An 18,056-nucleotide genomic window follows, 5' to 3' on the forward strand; every position below is an offset into this window, starting at 1 on the left:
ATGGCTGCCCACTGCTCCGGGTCTGTGTTCATGGTGTGTGTGTGTGTTCACTGCTGTGTGTGTTCACTTTGGATGGGTTAAATGCAGAGCACAAATTCTGAGTATGGGTCACCATACTTGGTTGAATGTCACGTCACTTTCACTTTCACTTTTTACATATAGCCATACAGACTTCAACAGATGACAATGTGCAATATGAAACATACAAATAGTCAGTACACACAGTGTACTATTAGACATAGGCTACTTACAGTTAGCACTACACATTATATGCAGTATATAAATACTTACAGTTAGCACTACACATTATACACTATACACAGTATGTACACATTCTACATTATGTAGACATATATAAACATAAAAAATATGCTAAAGTGCAACAGATTATACATGAACTGGATACACAAAATGTCATGGATGTGCATTGGATGGTATCCAATGGTAGCAGGTAGATTATTGTATTAAATGCAGTGTGTATAGTCCAGTGTTGAACTGTTGAAGTTAAAGTACAGTGTGTTGCATATCATATTGTGGGAGTATGCTGTAGGGTGCTGTAGGGTGTATTAGTTTTGACTGTTCATTAGTCTGATAGCCTGAAGGAAAAAAGCTATCTCAGACCACATTGCAAAACTGCTTGGTCCTGCAGATTTGCTTTATTCAACATCAAGAAGATCAGGCCCTTTCTTTTGGAAAATTCTTCACAAGTCCTTGTTCAAACTTTTGTTCTGTCCAGGCTGGACTATTGCAATGCTCTCTTGGCAGGTCTTCCAACACCTCTGTTTATCAGTTTGCACTTGCTACCAATAGCTGCTCGCATAAAATTAAAGTCATTAATGTTTGCCTATAAATCACCACTGGCTCTGCACCCCTTTACCTAAATTCATTACTTCAGACTTATGTGCCCTTTAGAAGATTGCATTCTGCAAGTGGACTTTGCTTTATTGTGCCATCCCAAAAAGGCACAAAATCACTTTCACAGACTTTTAAATTAAATGTTCCCTCCTGGTGGAATGACCTGCCCAACTCAATCCAAGCAGCTGAGTCCTTAGCCATCTTCAAGAATCGGCTTAAAACGTGAATTATTTATTATTTTTTATTCTTTTAGTTAATAATTTATGTATTTAATTAATGATAATAATATTCGTATTTTTTATAATATTTACATAACATTGCATAATTTTTATTTATAGTTAATAATTTATACATGTCATTAATACTCATTAATGTTGATTTATTCTTTGTTGAACTGCTTGTTATATCAGTTCTTCTATCTATTTGTTCTGTTCAAAGTTTTTCCTTTTATTAGAAATATTCTGTTAAAATATCCTCGAAATATTTGCCCTTGGCCAAAAAGCTCTCCGATTGGTCAGTGGAGCGGGGCGTGAGGGCGACGTCATTTCCGGTTACACCAAATCGCTGGGGAAAGATGGCGACCGTCATCACTGTGCGGGCTCCATTCGCGTTTATGAGACGCCTGGTATGTTTTCACCTTTTATTTTGCATGCATCTTACAATTGCAATGACATACAAAGTCCACAAGTGACATTTAGAGGCCGTTTAAATGCGATTCAGCGTTTGTAAGTGACTACAAAACGGAAGGACTTGAGAAACTAGCAGCCTGCAGCTATCAACACCTGAAGAAGAACTGGACCTGCATGATGTGTGTGGATAGTTGCCAATATATAAACACCAAGAAAACTGTTAAAAATCAGGCATCAGAAAGTATGAGAGCAGTCTAATTGTCTAGTGTAAATACTATGAGGCTAGTGTAAATGTCTACATTTTATTAATAATTAGTTAATAAATGCTATGTATTGATATCTATAAAATATGTAAAATGTAGAAAGTATATATTTGTAGTTTCAAATGTATAAAAATGTAGTTTGCTGTAGTCTATATAATTTATAAACATTTTATGTTTACATAGCATTTTATGTCTAGATTAGATGCGTGTATAATTTTATATTATAACTAAGAAACTAATAGTTATTTATATTTATTAAATAAATATGTGTATGAGACCACTTGTGTAAATATGCATTTTATATATGCATGCATGCATTTTATTAATAATTAAATTTTAAGTAATATATATAGTATTTACTGATATTTATTAAATAATTAATTTGCATATATTTGTGATTTGTTATTATATTAAATAAATGATTATTATTATTATTTTTATTATTATTGTAACTTGTTATACACAGCCTTTTCAAGACATTAATCTGGTCATCCGCAGTGATTATTTTCATTCAAACACTATTTGTGTCTTTTTGCTGTAATTTAGAGCATATGCTGCAACCATCGAAAGACTGACTCATGTTTTTGTTGCGTGTCATGTGTTTTTAGGTCTCTGCTCGCCTGCACAGACACTGCTGCTCAACGGTCCAGACAGCTTGCTTTGTATCCCGACCCCACTCATATTCCCTCATCGCTGGACAACAGCATCGGTTCTTTCGCACAAGCTATGGTGAGTTTATCATTTGTTATGAACATCTCTGTGTTCTTAATTAGAAGGATGTATTTATAATCACTTTATGCTGCTTATTGCAGTTGCTGCAAGACCAGTTTTGCAGTTCAAGCTCTCAGATATCGGAGAGGGCATTATGGAGGTGACCGTCAAAGAATGGTAAGTTTGAGGTCTTTTTTTGACACTTACAAATATCCACCAGCAGAGGTCGCCATTATCTGTTTGTCATCATCAGGTATGTGAAAGAAGGCGACAAAGTGTCTCAGTTTGACAGCATCTGTGAAGTCCAGAGTGACAAAGCATCTGTCACCATCACCAGCCGTTATGATGGAATCATTCGTAAACTCTACTATGATGTCGATTCCATCGCCCTTGTAGGCAAACCTCTCATTGACATTGAAACGGAAGCGGGTCAAGGTAAGTATTGAGAGTAGTTTTAGAAGTATAAGGACCTGACCTTTAGTATTGAGTCAGTCAGTGTTTATCTGGCTCTTGCAGTGGAGGGTCCTCAGGAGGATGTGGTGGAGACGCCCGCCATGTCTCAAGAGGAGCACACGCACCAGGAGATCAAAGGTCACAAGACTCAGGCCACCCCTGCTGTCAGACGCTTAGCCACGGAGAACAATGTATGTTTCGGATTTGTCTTACACACATATCTATAAAGTTAAAAAGATAATTGTGTGTGTGTGTGTGTATACTGTATAAATATAAATATATATATATATATATATATATAGATATATTATTATTTTTATACAATATTTGTGTTATCTATGAAACATTTTCCAATGTATATTTAGATAGTATTGAAATATATTATTGTAGTACATATTACTAATATTTTATCAATTAGCTTTTTATTTCTAATTAGTAGTTATCAATTTTATATAATTTATCAGTTTTGGATTTTAATTTTAATTTATTGGTTTTACTATTTTATTTTTATTTCTAATGTTTTCAGTTTTGGATTTTAATTTTAATTTAGGTTTTGTAATTTTGTTTTGTAATGTGCTGTTGTCATTTTTATTAGTTTTTGCTTTTAAAAATATTTTTATGTCAATTTTTTTATATTTTATTTTAGTTTTACTCATTTTAGTACTTAAACTTATTTTGTTTCAGTTAGTTACCAAGTCAACATAGCTCATTTTTAGGTGTTTGCATTTTAAAGTTTCTCATATAATATTTATATTTTGTCAGTTAAGCTTTATTTCAAGTAAGCAAGATATTTTTTCATATTTTTAGTTAAAAGTGTATACAGCACATTATAAAAATAATATTAAATTATATAAAATTATATTAGTTTTTTTTCCCGTAAAATTTCCTTTGTATTAAATATTCTTTTGTAACTCAGAAATACATTTAATTATAAAAAATAAAATATATGTAATATATATAAATATATCTTGTACTAAAACCAGGTTTAAAGTAAAAAAAAAAATGTGTGGATTTATTAGTGTTTTAGTTGACAATAACAAAACTGAATACATAACATTATAAAAATAAAATCTAATGATCTATACAATGTATATATATATATATATATATATATATATATATATATATATATATTTGTGTGTCTTGCACAAAGACCACATCTTTAACATTTTTCTTCATAATCTGATGTTTTTGAACAGTATTTTTAATGTAACATATATGTATATAATACAATTTATTATTATGATTATTCTGTTTCTCAGAAACTTAGATATACACAACATTATGAAAATAAAAAAAAAATAATATAAAGTAAATAAATCAAATACTGAGGCATTAAATCAAGCCCTTGCCTACATCATTTCCCACTGAATATTCAATTTCACCCAAAAAATTATAAGGTCATTTAAAGTAGCTCTGAGAGTAGGTAGAAATCAAACAGAGCATGGCGTCAGCATCAGTGGGAGGTGGTCTTTAGCTATTGTCATCGGGGGTCATAAACTCTTGCACAGCACTGGAAGTTGCTAGGCAGCGCAGTAGCCTTTTAAATCAGGGTCATGAGATGCAGCTTGTTTCTATGTAGACAGTCATACATCCTCTTTGGAGAGTGTTAGATAAATGGCTAGCCTGTCAGCATCACATAGTTGGAGAATATATTGGTGTTGCTATGGCCACAAGTGCTGAGGGTGAAGTGTGCAGCATATTAGATCTACTGAGGATTTTTGTGCTGTTTCTCCATAACAAAATTCACAAAGATGGTCCATCTTCATCAAAATCTTTGCCTCGCAGATTAAATTAAGCGAAGTCGTCGGCACTGGAAAAGACGGCCGCATTCTCAAAGAAGACATCCTGAACTTCATAGCCAGCCAGACGGGGGCCATCTTACCCCCAGCACCCTTCCAGGAGATTCGTCCTCCTCCTCCTGCGGCTGTAGCACCTTCAACTCCAGCTGCAAAGCCCAAAGAGAAGATGAGTCCACCTAGTATACCCACTCCTGTGATCCCTAAACCTGTCTTCACAGGCAAAGACCACACGGAACCCATTAAAGGTTTGTTTGCTTGTGTGTTTTGATTCAGAAGTTGATTCAGTCGCATAAATTTTCAACGAAGGCTTTCAGAAGGCGATGGGTAAAATTTTGTCAGCAGTAATTTTTGGCTGTAAGGCAGCGGTCCTCAATTCCAGTCCTTCAGAAGTGAGCTCCGTGCGTGAACTGTGTTCCCATTGACATGGTCCCTACACAGTGTTCATTGCTTCCTACTCCCCAAGCAGGGGAAATCTGTTGAAGTTTACCTCACTTCGAAACATTCATTCACGGATTTGCGCAGCGCAAAGTCTTCACACACAGACAAGTGTGACATCATATGCCTCTGTAAATAATTTATATTCACGTCTCACACGCTTCAGTGCACTTTGAATGGAACATAAACGTTCACTTCGAACTGGAATCATGGCGGAATATCCTGTGATGATGTCCACTTCGCAGGGCACTTAGGTAAGAATAGAACAAACGTCTGAAGTGATAAGAGAACAATACAAAATGTGCAGAGCAGGGGGCGCGAGGACTGGAATTGAGAACCGCTGCTGAAGGCAAGAATCAAAAAAATGTAAAAATGTTTTTTATTTTAACAAAGACTTTCAGAAGGCTATGGTTAAGACTAGAATCAAATGCATGCTTAGCCAATCCCATAACGCATTGCATCAAGTTAAGTGTATAAAATCTAAAATGACAGACAAAAGCCAATATGATGACTTTAATTATTCACTCAGTAAAGAAAAATATTAAAAGGAGTAGTTCAATTTAGATAATTGTACAAATTTTTGTGTGTTATGTATTTTAATGCATACTACAGTATTTTGCAGTTAGCTTAGCAACATGCTAACGTTAAACTTGATTGAAATCAGTTGTGAACAACACAATTTGCATGACCTGCAAGATTTTTTCTTCTTTTGTAACGAAGGCTTTCAGAAGGCAATTGTTAAGACTATTTTAACAGTAATGTACGCTTAGTAAATTAAATCACATACATTGCGATAAAATCCAAAACGGCCGATAGAGCCAAAATGATGATTTAACATGATTATTCACTTAGTACAATAAAGAAATTAATATTAGTAGTTCAGTCTAGTTCATTTTACACAGTATTTGTGTGTATTTTTAAGTTAAAAATTTTAACGCATACTATAATTTTGCATAGTTAGCTTATCAACAAGCTAACATTAAGTTGAAATCTAGTGTGAACAGCATGATTTGCAGAATTGTCACTGATTTTATTTTTTCAAACAAAGGCTTTCAGAAGGCGATGGTAAAGACTATGGCAGCAGCCCTGAAGATCCCTCACTTTGGTTATAAAGACGAAGTGGATCTAAGCCTGTTGATCCGGTTGCGCTCAGAGCTGAAAGGCCTGGCTGAGTCACGAGGAGTCAAGCTCAGCTACATGCCGTTCTTCATCAAGGTATAAAAGCGATTTGTGGGGTGCAAAACTCCAATTATGCCTGGTTTTAATATAAGTATCTTCTTCACAAACAGGCAGCCTCTCTTGCTCTCCTCCATTTTCCCATTCTCAACTCTTCTTTGGATGAAACTGCACAAATATCACCTATAAGGTACAGTTTTTCCCTCTAAATAAAAGATACTTTGAATTCAGTCGAGCTAGATCATTGATTGCTCTTCCTCCTCCAGGCTGCTCATAACATCGGACTGGCGATGGATACCAGTCAAGGACTTCTAGTTCCCAATGTGAAGAACGTACAGATGCTCAGTGTCTTTGAAATCGCAGTGGAGCTCAACCGCCTGCAGACGTTGGGAGCGGCAGGGCAGCTGGGGACCACCGACCTCACGGGAGGAACGTTCACGCTCTCAAACATTGGATCGGTAAGTTAAGAACTGCAGGACGACCTTTGTTTGCTCCTTTAATGTAGTGGTAACTGTGTAGCTAGCTACACAAGGAAATTACGTAACATTAACGTCGTTGTTGTTGACAGATTGGAGGAACCTATGCAAAGCCGGTCATATTACCGCCTGAGGTTGCCATTGGTGCTCTTGGAAAGATCCAGGTAAAATTTTGCAATAAAATTCCAATTTACTAATAATTTGCACTATGTAGTTTGCGAGATGAGAATTGGCATATATGTCAGAAAACATAGTTTGGTTTGTTCCGATACTCACGGACCAGTTCGCTGCATTCTTGCTGTTTTCTATACTAGCATTGTAATATCTTTTCATAATTGTTTAGATGTTTTTGAATTGAGATTCGTTTGAAGTTTATTTTTTATTATACATTTTGTCTGCGGCTCTTTTCCAAAACATAGCGAGTTCCCTATGTAGGCAACATTTTCTACCTATGTAGGAAAAACAAGTGCGCTCCAACATGAAGGCTTTTAAAAAAGGTTTTTGTTGTCGTCTAAGATGTACAGAATTTTGGCGAAGAACTAAGGTAGAATCACATACATGTTTAGCCAATCCCATAATGCTTTGCAACAAGGTTAGTGTAAAAAAAAAATACCAAATTGGATGACAAAGCCAATATGACGAATTTACATAATTATTTACTCAGTAAAATATTAATTATAGTAGTTAATGTTACTCAATATTTGTGTGTTATATGTTTTAACGCGTACTACAATATTCCTCAGTTAGCTTAGCAACATGCTAACGCTAAACTCATTTGGAATCAGTTGCGAACAGTTTTGTGACCCACAGAGTTGCTGCAGATATATAACTTTCAAAATCAGTGAGGTTCTGTTTCAGTTAGTATGCTGCCTATGCAGGCACCAAGGCAGCACACTAGTTTTTAGAACGCAGCCCAGTTTTTAATTTTGCGTGCAAATTTTTTTTGCGTTCTCCACAGGCGCTGCCCCGGTTCAACCACAAGGGCGAGGTAGTGAAAGCACACATCATGAATGTGAGCTGGTCCGCCGACCACCGGATCATCGACGGAGCAACCATGTGTCGTTTCTCCAACCTGTGGAGATCGTACCTGGAAAACCCCGCTTCCATGGTCCTGGATCTGAAGTAGAAAGCACATCTAGACTCCGTCTCCCAACACTAAAGATTTTTTCGTTACTGGGCCACTAAGCTATTTGAGCCATTGGTTTCCATCATGACTGAAGAACACTTCCACAACGTCATAAAGCTTATAACTGGTGTTTTGTTGTTTTTCTTCTTAATCCTGTCCTCTTGTTGCCTTACTGACATCAGATGTTACATCGACCAGAACGTGTTGTGAATTGTTGAATGTTAGACAATATGAACTCAATGTAGCAATATGAAAACGTACCTGTGATGTTTTTGTATATAAACTTTCTAAATACTGTAAAATCTCTAATGGTGTTGCACAAGGGTTTTTAAAATCAGCTATGAACAGTGATATTTGTTAGTGGATAACATTAAGAAATAGTCTGGGTTCATCTTATGAAATTGTTACCCTCCAAAAAATAAAGCAAAAAAGTGCTTTTCTTTCCACTCCAGTGTTTTTAAAGCAAAATGGAAATATATGTGATTCAAACTGGCTGTGGGGAATCTGTACTGATACTTCCTCTCATCTTCTCTGGTGTGATGATTCTTGTTGGAGCATAATGTTCTGCCACTCATGAATAATGGGAGTTTCCTTGAGGGATTGTTGTGAGAGTGTGTGAATTACAACGGAAAGCGTTTTAATAAATTGTACATTTGAGGAAGAGTTTCTCAGCAGTAAGCAGTCTTACTATTCCATCTCAAAACATGGTTGAACTCCAGGAGCTGGTATGAGTACCGCTGGTGAATTTTATAAGATTTATGATCCTTAGACAAGTCAAACAGAGCTTCAGCAGGGGGTGGAGCTTGTGTCGCATTCTAAAGCCTGGTGCCTCTATCCCTTGAGCACAAACTAAAAGGGGTTTAGCTAAGCATCTGTTACAGAAAGAACATGCAGGTAAGACTTTCTCATATAACAGGATTAATTGTATTCTAGGTTTACTATAAAACTAAAACTGATCAAATAATTTGAATGTAACTTTACACCATAAATGTATGATTTAAAGTTTGGTGCAACGGAGTTAGAAAAACTTGATTTAATCTGGATTATGGATTGTAAACAATGAATATTAAATAATACAATGGCAAATTAAAAAATCTTGATTTAAATTAGCAGAATATTTGCAAATTAAAACTAAAATCTTGATATAACTATTTCTCATTATTATTGTTAATTAACAATAATCTGACATCCAGTTTTTTAAGAATAAAATTATCTATAAAAACTATTTAATCTGTAATATGCATGATTGGGGTCAGTAAGATTTTTTTTTATTTATTCATTTTATTAGCACATATTCCGCATTGATGCATTAAATGATGATGGTCAATACGAAAGATTTATATTTCAAATAAATGTTCTTTTTTTTTTAGCTTTCTACTCAAAGGGAAAAAAAATATTAACTGTTTTCAACATTGATAAAAATAAACATTTCATGTGCATCAAATTAGCATATTATAATGATTTCTGAAGGATCATGTGACACTGAAGACTGGAGTAGTGATGCTGAAAATTCAGCTTTGCATCAGGAATAATTTACATTTTAAATTATATTACAATAGAAAACAGTTCTTTAAATTGTAATATCTCACAGTATTGCTGTTTTAATGTATTTATGATCAAATTAATGGTGAGCATAAGATAAAAAGAAGAAAGTTGGCTGCAACATACATACTAGATATTGACCTTTTCATTGGATAACTGACAGTAACAATTATATTTATGTATCTAATTAAACAAGAAAGAGGAGAAACAGCTGAAGGGACCCCAAGAGAAAATGAAAAGCACCATAAGATGGAAAACGTCCAAGGAAGAACCTCAAAGAAAAAGCAGGACATCATCACAGATCCCCATCCCAAGGAGATGCAGCTCAACCTGGATGATGAAGAAAGAACCGAGAGGCCAGAAGTTACCAGACCAAGACGAGAAGCTCATTCACTACCAGACCATCCCAGAAAGACGCTTCTCCACTGACCGAGCTCATGAAATAATCAAACACATTGTTGATGAAAGACTGGAGACTGTCGAGTACAGCTGCTCATGCTCAGGCATCTCCAAAGAGCTGTCTGACTGTATTAAGACGGCTGTAAAGAAGCTGCTGTATGATCGATATAAGCTGGTCTGTTACGTGGCCATCGGCCAGCTGAAGGATTCAGTGGTGAACTGCTCCAGTAGAGCCATCTGGAGTCCCACTTCAGACACATTCACTGAATATATCTATAAAAACAGATCTTTATTTGCTGTTTGCATTTTGTTTGCAGTGTATAAAGAGTAATGTAACTGGTTAACTGGAATTAAAGTACAGTTTTATGTAAGCGACATTATGCACAGTAAAGTAGGTTGTTCATTTGTATAGAAGTAAATACTTAAGAATGTGTTAAAATTTTAATAAAACAATTTATTGGAGAATGTTTTACATGAAAATGCTATTTCAGTCTTTCTCTACTTCATAATTTCATGTTTAAATCAATCCTACTTGCTATTTCTTTGTAATTAACTGTCAAATTTAGCGACTTCTGAGTGAAAATTGTTTGTACACCTTTTTTTGTTGTTGTTGTTGTTAAATTCAGTTTATAACATTAAAACATTCTACTAAAGCAGCAGCCACGATTTACGTAAGGAATAATTGACGACGCTCCGTTGAATTATTAGGAAAATAATGCACACCCAAGGTGCTGATCGGAGTGGGCGTTACACCTCAGGTGTGCATTATTTTTCTAATAATTCAATGGACCGTCGTCAATTATTCCGATTATACTATGGTTACTACACCTCAAGACATCGATCAGATGACATATTTAAAGGGATTCGTTCGTTTTTGTACTTAAATCGCTATTGTGAGTAGGACCATTTCTTCCGCATCTCATCCCACGCCTCTTTTGCTGGTTCCAAAACGTCATTTTAAAGCTGATAATGGAGGCTTGAGCCGTTGATAGCATTCTACTGCAGTTATAAATTAAGTTATTAGAAAGAGAGCGAGAGAGACAGCGACAAACAGAGAAAGAGAAAGAAAGAGCTAGTGTGAAATTAGACCAGTACCGTACTGTATGCTAATTTCCGTTATTACAGTTAGCTATGCAAATTGATATGGAACTGTAATGAGGTCAAGAGAGCTCCCTGGAACTACGTTCGCCGTGCGTTTCCCTGAAAATAATTGGACACCTCAGAACGTTCGTCAGCCAATCAGATTCAAGCATTCAACGGCCCCGTAGTATAAAAATATATATCTAACAGCAATGTTTTGAAACGGTCCTAAGCTTCATTGTTAATCAGGTTAATGGTGCTCTATTCTTAAATGCACGTCTGGGGTGGTAAAGTATGCAAAAGTGGACAGCTGCTCTTGTGCCAACTTTAGCTTGTGACCACACTATTCAGTGTTGCCTCTGGTTAAATATAGAAATTGGCCGGAGTTACGCTTCAAGAGGGAAAACCTGTGACAAACACTGAGTGGATAATTACTTCAAAGCCAATTCTTTCAACACAGATCACACTTACTAGAATTGTCAGAGGAATTGTACCATTGGTGACTATATTCTTCATATCAAATGGGAGCTAACCTGGTAAAATCATGGTACAAGCGCTGGAACGACAATATGACCCAATGAGAGTGGTAAGCACAAGCTAATTCAAACATTCTCAGTTTTTTTAGTGTCAATCACAGCATATGTTTTACATAGTACTAATTCAAATGTGCCCTGTCATATCAAAACAAAACAACATGCAGCGCATGCATTTTCCTGGCCGGTAAAATAGCTTATCTGCTGCCCTAGCATACTGTGTGTGTGAGGTTATTTGGGGCTCTGTATCATCATGACGGGGGTCACGGTCTGCTGTGGGACGGTGAACTCTATCAAGGCTCTGTGGGAAACCAGGATAAAGAAAAGCAAAGATGAACTGAAGACGGAGAGAGAGCAGAGAGACAGGAGAGCGGTGGGTAGGTACGTCCATTAATGTCATGTATCCCATGGGAAGCATAATGACTTATTTTAAAAGTAATGGTTCTCAACTGGTGGGTCGTGAGCTAAAAAAGCATTGCAGGTTACTAAGTATGAACACTAATCATAAAATCATGTATAGTTGGGATATATGTTGAAAATACTTTTCAGCATTAAAGGTCTAGAGAACACTCAAACGCTATAGTTCATTTGTTACTTGGTAGAAGCTCGTCAAATTTGCCAACATGGAAAGTGAGCTTCATCCTTTAAAAACCATGAACTAAACTATGCAAGGTAAAAAAATAAAAATAAAAAATAAATAAATAAAAAAGATGCATATCATACTGCATCAAATGTGAATTTTGGATTTGGTACTGTGTCGGGTCACCACTTGATGTCCAAAGTAAAATCTGGATCCTGAAGAACCAGTTGAGAACCACTTCATGTATCATGTAACCTCCATTAACAGATTTAGTATAAAGAAAGTTTTTGACAATTCAAAATCTTTGGCGTAGGTTGACCGGTCCTTGGGAGGATCGTATCACTTTGGCCAAGCTAAAGGAAAAAGTTGTGACAGAAGAAGGACGTGTCATCCTGCGTATTGAAAAGGAGGAGTGGAAGGTAAAGCATTTTGTGCTTTGGACTTTGAGATAAAAATTATAATCAAAATCCAATTCTGTCATCTAGAGAGCAAGGTGCATCATTGACATATATACATATACATATATACATATATACATATATATATATATATATATATATATATATATATATACATATATATATATATATATATATATATATATATATATATATATATGTCTTGTCCCAAAGAGGCGATGAATGGACATGTGTCAACCTACACTTGGCACAGATGTCCAGTCCCATTCCTGGAAGGTACACATTCCTGCAGAATTTACCTGAAGACCTTGACTAGTTGTTTCAGGTGTTTAATCAAGGTTGGACCTAAACTTTGGAGGAAGGTTGTGCTCCAGCAGCAGAACCAGTTTATTAGGTGGTTCAGGTTTGTTTAATTAGGGTTAAAGCTAACTCAGCACACTGACACTCCAGGAACTGGTTTGGACACCTTTGGACTATGATATACACATAATACACATAAACTGACAGTCACCACTGATAAGCTACTACTACTAAATATTGTAGAAACTTAATTTTCTGTAAAGTTGCTTTGTAATGATCTGTATCGTAAAAAGCGCTATACAAATAAACTTGAATTGAATTGATATGGTTTAGGGGAGGACTTAGAGCAAAGGCATCCAATGCTGCTTCTGGAGCTCCTGCAAAGGTTAGCTTCAACCTGCTCCAACGCACCTGCTTAGGTATTTAAAGTCATTTTGAAGACCTTGATTCAGTTTGCTTAATGGAGGTAGGAGCTGAACTCTGCAGAAAGGTGGCCCTCCAGGAACAGGATTGGACACCCCAGACTTCTAAAAGAAAGAGTTAGAAAACAATGCTTTCAAACTGCTCATGTATTTGCAGATATAGCAGCCTAATGGCTTTAATGATTTTTTTTTTTCTATCAAGTGTTTGGTTTTCATTCTTTCCACTCTTTTTGCAGACTCTTCCTCCAGCTCTGGTTCAACTCTCCCAGATCCAAGAATGGCAGTTACACCGAATAGGACTTCAAAAAATCCCACGGTTTATCTCAAGTTTTGAGAGTCTCATAGTCTTGAACTTGTCTCGCAATTCAGTCACAGAAATTCCCAAAGAAATTGGTCAGTACAAAAATGGGTGTCATTTGCAAAAACTTTGACTTTCTTTAGCCTAAGTAACTCTCAGATATGCTCTTATAACTAACAGGCAAACTAACTCGGTTACGAGAGCTGTTGTTGAGCTATAACAGAGTAAGCTACGTACCAGAAGAACTTGGTTGCTGTGAAAATCTGGAGAAACTGGAACTTGCAATGAACGAAGATCTGGATGAGTTGCCTACTCAGGTATCAATAACATTGAACACATGTATACACCACATATTTGGTCTTTAAAACTATATATATACCTACTGCCTGTGCTTACTTAGATCTAATTTCCTTAGCTTAGCAATCTAAAGAAGCTGTATCACTTGGACCTCTCCATGAACAAATTCACCACCATTCCAGATTGTGTGGTCAACCTTCCTTCTCTAGAGTGGCTAGACATGGGCAGCAACAGGTTGGAAAGTTTGCCAGAAGATATTCACAGGTAAAATACTAAACTACAAGCAACTTCAGATCATTATCTTTTCTGTGAATGTAGTACTAACAGAACCAAGATTTTGTAATAAATCCTATAAACATGTCCAAATTTAGAATGGAGAAACTTCACACCTTGTGGCTCCCAAGAAATGAACTAGAGTACCTGCCAGACAATATCAGTCATATGCAAAGTCTGAACACGCTAGTTCTGAGCAAAAATAAACTACGAGACATTCCTCCACTTATGGAGGACATGAGCAACCTCAGGTAAGCACTAAAGTATTGTTCAATTTGTAGAGTGTCATTGGGGACCAATAAAAAAAAAAAAAAAAATTCTATAGGAAACCCCGGAATCTATTTCATGCAAGAATGCAAATGCTTCTTGGACTGAGTTGCTAAGCATTGGTGAAGCATCCGTGTTTGCATGCTTGTGCATTTTACAAATGATTACGAAGTTTAAAATGCTCATTCTGCAGGTTTGTGAATTTCCGAGACAATCCTTTGACATATGATGTGACTCTTCCTGACTTAAAAGAGGATGATGAAGAAGAAGACCGGGAGATGTTTGGTCGCGAGTTCATGCACTTCTACATCCAAGAGGCCCGGAAAAGAGGTTATGCTGTACTCAATATGTATTGTGTGCATAATTGGTAACAGAACTTTTTTTTTTATTTAAATTGTTAATTGTTTAATTAATTAATCAAACATGAAAATAAAGCCTTGAGAGCCTCTTAAAGACCAACTTTTGTATTAAATGTCTCTTGCAGGATCCCAAACTTTCACATTAGTGCTAAATGTGACTTTGGAAGGCGCGTCAGAGACCGGATCTTCTTTGTGACTTGCATGCTGGCTTCTGTCTTGATCTTCCGGTCCATCATGTCAAGTTTTGTTCCCCCTACGTTTTGTGAAGAGCACTTCACGTCTTTTAAATGTCTTGTCTATGCTGTTTGTTGGAGTTGCTGCTTTCTGCTAATATGTCAAAACTAATGTTTGTGGATGAGCTAAAATAAAATCCATAAACATCGATCAAATAAAATGAAGCATATGTGTCCTGCACTTGTGCTAGTTTGTCTTGTTTAAGAAGGCTGTTGAGATTCATCTCTGTTCTGATTGGCTGCGGGAACGGCAGTTAGTAACACATTCTCCAATGAAATGTCTCTGCTTGTGTAGTACTTCAGGCTGGTTTCAAAGCCTTTTTGCTGAAGGTAATACACTCTGCCATGGTCAATCAGACGCTTACAAAGCCGTCCGATTTGTTCCCGATCTTCAACTGACATCAGACTGCAAGAAAAACGTTTACAAATGAAATCATGATCTTAATGCAATTTGTATTGGTCGACCAGCAGAAAACTCACCCTTTGAGGGGATCTGGTAAAGCTTCCTCGCACATCTCATGTTCTTCCTCTTCCCCTGTTTTATGTTCACTTCGTTTTTCTGTTGTCTGAGAGCCAATTTTTCTCATCCCACAAGTGGCCCAGCTCGACATGCGCTGAAAGGCAGCGAACTCTTCCGGTCCAAGACCTCTCTGCCTGAAGAACTCTTTTCCCACGTAGTGTCTCCAGTCGCAACGGTGGTGGCAGCAAAGAGCAATGGCCACTCCTGACACTATGAGCCTTTCACCAGTTTCCCTGCCTTCGGTAGAGGGAACAGGCTTAATAAAATCACCAGCACCCTCATTCTGATGGAGTTTTGCGCGCTTTGTTGGAGGTTCATCATCTTTGTCGGTGCAGTTGTGCTCAAATAAACACCGAAGGGCCAGATCTGTGGAGACAAGTTAACAAAACTCAATCTAGTAGTACTGATACCATAATGACATTTACTGAATTCTCTTCTACCTGTTGCTGCACCACACAGGTGCTTCCCAACACCAATAATAGAAAGTCCTTCTTTTCTCAGAAGAGGGACCTTTGCTGAAAAGTACAAAGAAGTTGTTTATTAAAAGATCAAACTAAAATAGTAAAACAATTCATTTTAGAATATATTAAGACAATTACGACTCACATAAATCAAGGTGCTGAATATCAACCTGAAGCCTATCAAACGTCGAGCCTGCATTTTTGTGCTTGCCATCTACCTAAAAAACATAAACTTGACATTGAACCTTACTTTCGAGTAGAAAGAACGATATTTTTCTGAATTTGAGGAAAGGATAGCTTTATGCGAATAACACCACACCTTAAAGCGAGTACTGGACCTTTCCACAAGTAAAAAATTGACATTTTCAGCTGCTTTAAGAGCGATGTGAATCCAGTGGGAGAGTTTTCCCTTCCCTGCTCCAAACTCTATGTAGCATCTGTTTGGGCTGAGCAGTTCTAAAACCTCCATGTTTCCAAGAATTGAAGCCTGTCAAACATTTCTTGACAATAAGGATAAACAAAGACTATTTATATATATTATATGTGTGCTTTAGCAGTTCTGGAGTGCTTTACCTGTTGTCTGAGGTGTTTAAAGGCAGAATCTCCATTCTTTGGGTCACTTAGAGGCTCATGTAGAGCAGAATGTGAGAGTATATTTTCAACCAGTTTGGTATTTACTCCTAAGGAAACCAGTAAACACGTACAAATCGCTTATAATTACATTAAAAATAAATGACATAGGCCTAACCAGATTTAATAGTCATGTGATAAAACACAAGTTACAGTTGGATACCTTTCAGTGCAGTTTTGAGTTTCACAATCAACTTTTCCAGTTCCTCTTTGGATCGTTCAGCGATGGTTATCTGCATTGATGCATCATTACTAAGCACATATCTATTAATAATTAAAGTCATGAAATCTAGATTCACATGCTCTCATAAGCAATACAATCACCTCCTCTATTGGTTCGTCTTCATTTGCAGAACCTGCATTGATATCCTTCACATAATAAATCTATAATCAAATCAAACATAGCTGCTATTAACACAACAAGCAGTGCGTTACCCTACATGGATTTTATTTTTCTAATGTTATTATAAATAATTGTAGGTGGAATTATTTATACATACAGGTTTTGGTTTCTCCTTAGAATTGCATTTCTTCAGGTGTTTAGCCAAATTATCTTCAAATACAGTGCTGTTTAAGTCAGGAGAGAAGATTATTGAATATAACAATATAAAGGTTCAAAGTCTACAACTGAGACATGGGACACAACTGTACCAAGTTTTAGGAATAATCCAAATTTAACTTTAAAAATAATCATAGATGATCACTAATGTTCTTAACACAAATGTACAATTAATTTTATTTCTCTTTATCTAAAAATGTTGACATTAAATGCCCCTAAAAACCACCTCAGACTGTACCTCAATATTTCATATCGACTATGACAGTAGGATACTGAGGTTAATTTTAAAATACATCTTTCTTAGGTTTCAAATATGCAAAATAATTACATATATTTATATCAAAGTCTTTAAAATGCAAAATGATGGCGCTAAAAACCTGTTTGACACCAGTCATAATTCACACATTCACTTCTAGATTTGTCAAGTTTCATATTAATACATTTATTAAGAAATATTCAAGCCAGATATAACATTTCTGTATGCATGAATCTGAAACTCTGGAATCATTTCATTGATTCAGTGTGGACTGAACTACTTAGACACCACAGAAACTTTCTCAAACTTGTTAGAAGAGTGAACTTCTTACTGTTTGGGGTCCAGAGGACAGGGTATTCGTTTTTTCTCACTCTCTTCTTCACCCTATATGGAAATGACATCAAAGTTTGAGAAAACAACTTATTTGATCTATAAATAGGGTTAGTGCATACATTCAGAGCAGCATAACATTGGCAATATAACGTATTTTCATTCACATACAGCATTTGCATGTTCCCCGCAGAAGGTTTTCCCACTTCCAACAATCATCTTGCAGTATCGTTTCTTTTTTGCTACATAAAAAGCACATCTTCCAGCTAAAGGCGCTGACACGCCGTCTGCTACGAACCCCTCCATACTGAGGACGCAACTGACTCACTTCCGCAAGACATTTCAAAATAAGAGTCATGAACAACAGCGCTG

General features: G+C 36.3%; 5 protein-coding genes and 1 pseudogene across 6 annotated transcripts in view; 3 read left to right on the forward strand and 3 right to left on the reverse strand.

Annotated features, from left to right (window-relative positions):
* LOC109047541 (protein phosphatase 1 regulatory subunit 29-like) overlaps window positions 1-18,056 on the reverse strand; it is a 905,211-nt gene that overhangs the window by 672,574 nt on the left and 214,581 nt on the right. The gene's annotated exons all lie outside the window — the stretch shown is intronic.
* Window positions 1-18,056, reverse strand: part of LOC109046565 (beta-1,3-N-acetylglucosaminyltransferase manic fringe) — a 788,629-nt gene that overhangs the window by 542,812 nt on the left and 227,761 nt on the right. The window lies entirely within an intron of this gene.
* On the forward strand, window positions 1,332-8,372 carry LOC109047513 (annotated as a pseudogene).
* On the forward strand, window positions 8,594-10,397 carry LOC109047514 (dynein light chain Tctex-type 5-A). Its single transcript, XM_019065213.2, has 2 exons — window positions 8,594-8,820; window positions 9,665-10,397. Exons 1-2 carry the CDS (start codon window positions 8,815-8,817, stop codon window positions 10,196-10,198), a joined length of 540 nt encoding a protein of 179 aa, XP_018920758.1. The 5' UTR covers window positions 8,594-8,814; the 3' UTR covers window positions 10,199-10,397.
* LOC109047515 (leucine-rich repeat-containing protein 39-like) lies at window positions 11,145-15,073 on the forward strand. The gene is made up of 9 exons (XM_042712432.1): window positions 11,145-11,533; window positions 11,694-11,861; window positions 12,374-12,479; window positions 13,438-13,594; window positions 13,680-13,816; window positions 13,915-14,060; window positions 14,168-14,320; window positions 14,530-14,666; window positions 14,821-15,073. Exons 2-9 carry the CDS (start codon window positions 11,734-11,736, stop codon window positions 14,889-14,891), a joined length of 1,035 nt encoding a protein of 344 aa, XP_042568366.1. The 5' UTR covers window positions 11,145-11,533; window positions 11,694-11,733; the 3' UTR covers window positions 14,892-15,073.
* trmt13 (tRNA methyltransferase 13 homolog) lies at window positions 14,687-18,011 on the reverse strand. The gene is made up of 11 exons (XM_042712427.1): window positions 17,856-18,011; window positions 17,686-17,738; window positions 17,040-17,106; window positions 16,864-16,923; window positions 16,703-16,772; window positions 16,483-16,589; window positions 16,229-16,396; window positions 16,055-16,127; window positions 15,889-15,963; window positions 15,409-15,814; window positions 14,687-15,334 (listed from the first exon to the last, which is right to left on the reverse strand). Exons 1-11 carry the CDS (start codon window positions 17,988-17,990, stop codon window positions 15,130-15,132), a joined length of 1,419 nt encoding a protein of 472 aa, XP_042568361.1. The 5' UTR covers window positions 17,991-18,011; the 3' UTR covers window positions 14,687-15,129.

The sequence above is a fragment of the Cyprinus carpio genome, chromosome A22 (assembly GCF_018340385.1).
Source record: "Cyprinus carpio isolate SPL01 chromosome A22, ASM1834038v1, whole genome shotgun sequence".
NCBI lineage: Eukaryota > Metazoa > Chordata > Actinopteri > Cypriniformes > Cyprinidae > Cyprinus > Cyprinus carpio.

Bases quoted from the DNA above. Each gene is read 5' to 3' on its own strand.
- LOC109047515 (XM_042712432.1), top strand. From the start codon at position 11,734: ATGACGGGGGTCACGGTCTGCTGTGGGACGGTGAACTCTATCAAGGCT. The intron at 13,817-13,914 runs GTATCAATAACA...TAATTTCCTTAG, and splicing joins TGGATGAGTTGCCTACTCAG to CTTAGCAATCTAAAGAAGCT. The intron at 14,061-14,167 runs GTAAAATACTAA...GTCCAAATTTAG, and splicing joins TTGCCAGAAGATATTCACAG to AATGGAGAAACTTCACACCT.
- trmt13 (XM_042712427.1), bottom strand. From the start codon at position 17,990: ATGGAGGGGTTCGTAGCAGACGGCGTGTCAGCGCCTTTAGCTGGAAGA. The intron at 15,964-16,054 runs GTGAGTCGTAAT...TGTACTTTTCAG, and splicing joins TATTCAGCACCTTGATTTAT to CAAAGGTCCCTCTTCTGAGA. The intron at 15,335-15,408 runs GTGAGTTTTCTG...TTTTTCTTGCAG, and splicing joins TTACCAGATCCCCTCAAAGG to TCTGATGTCAGTTGAAGATC.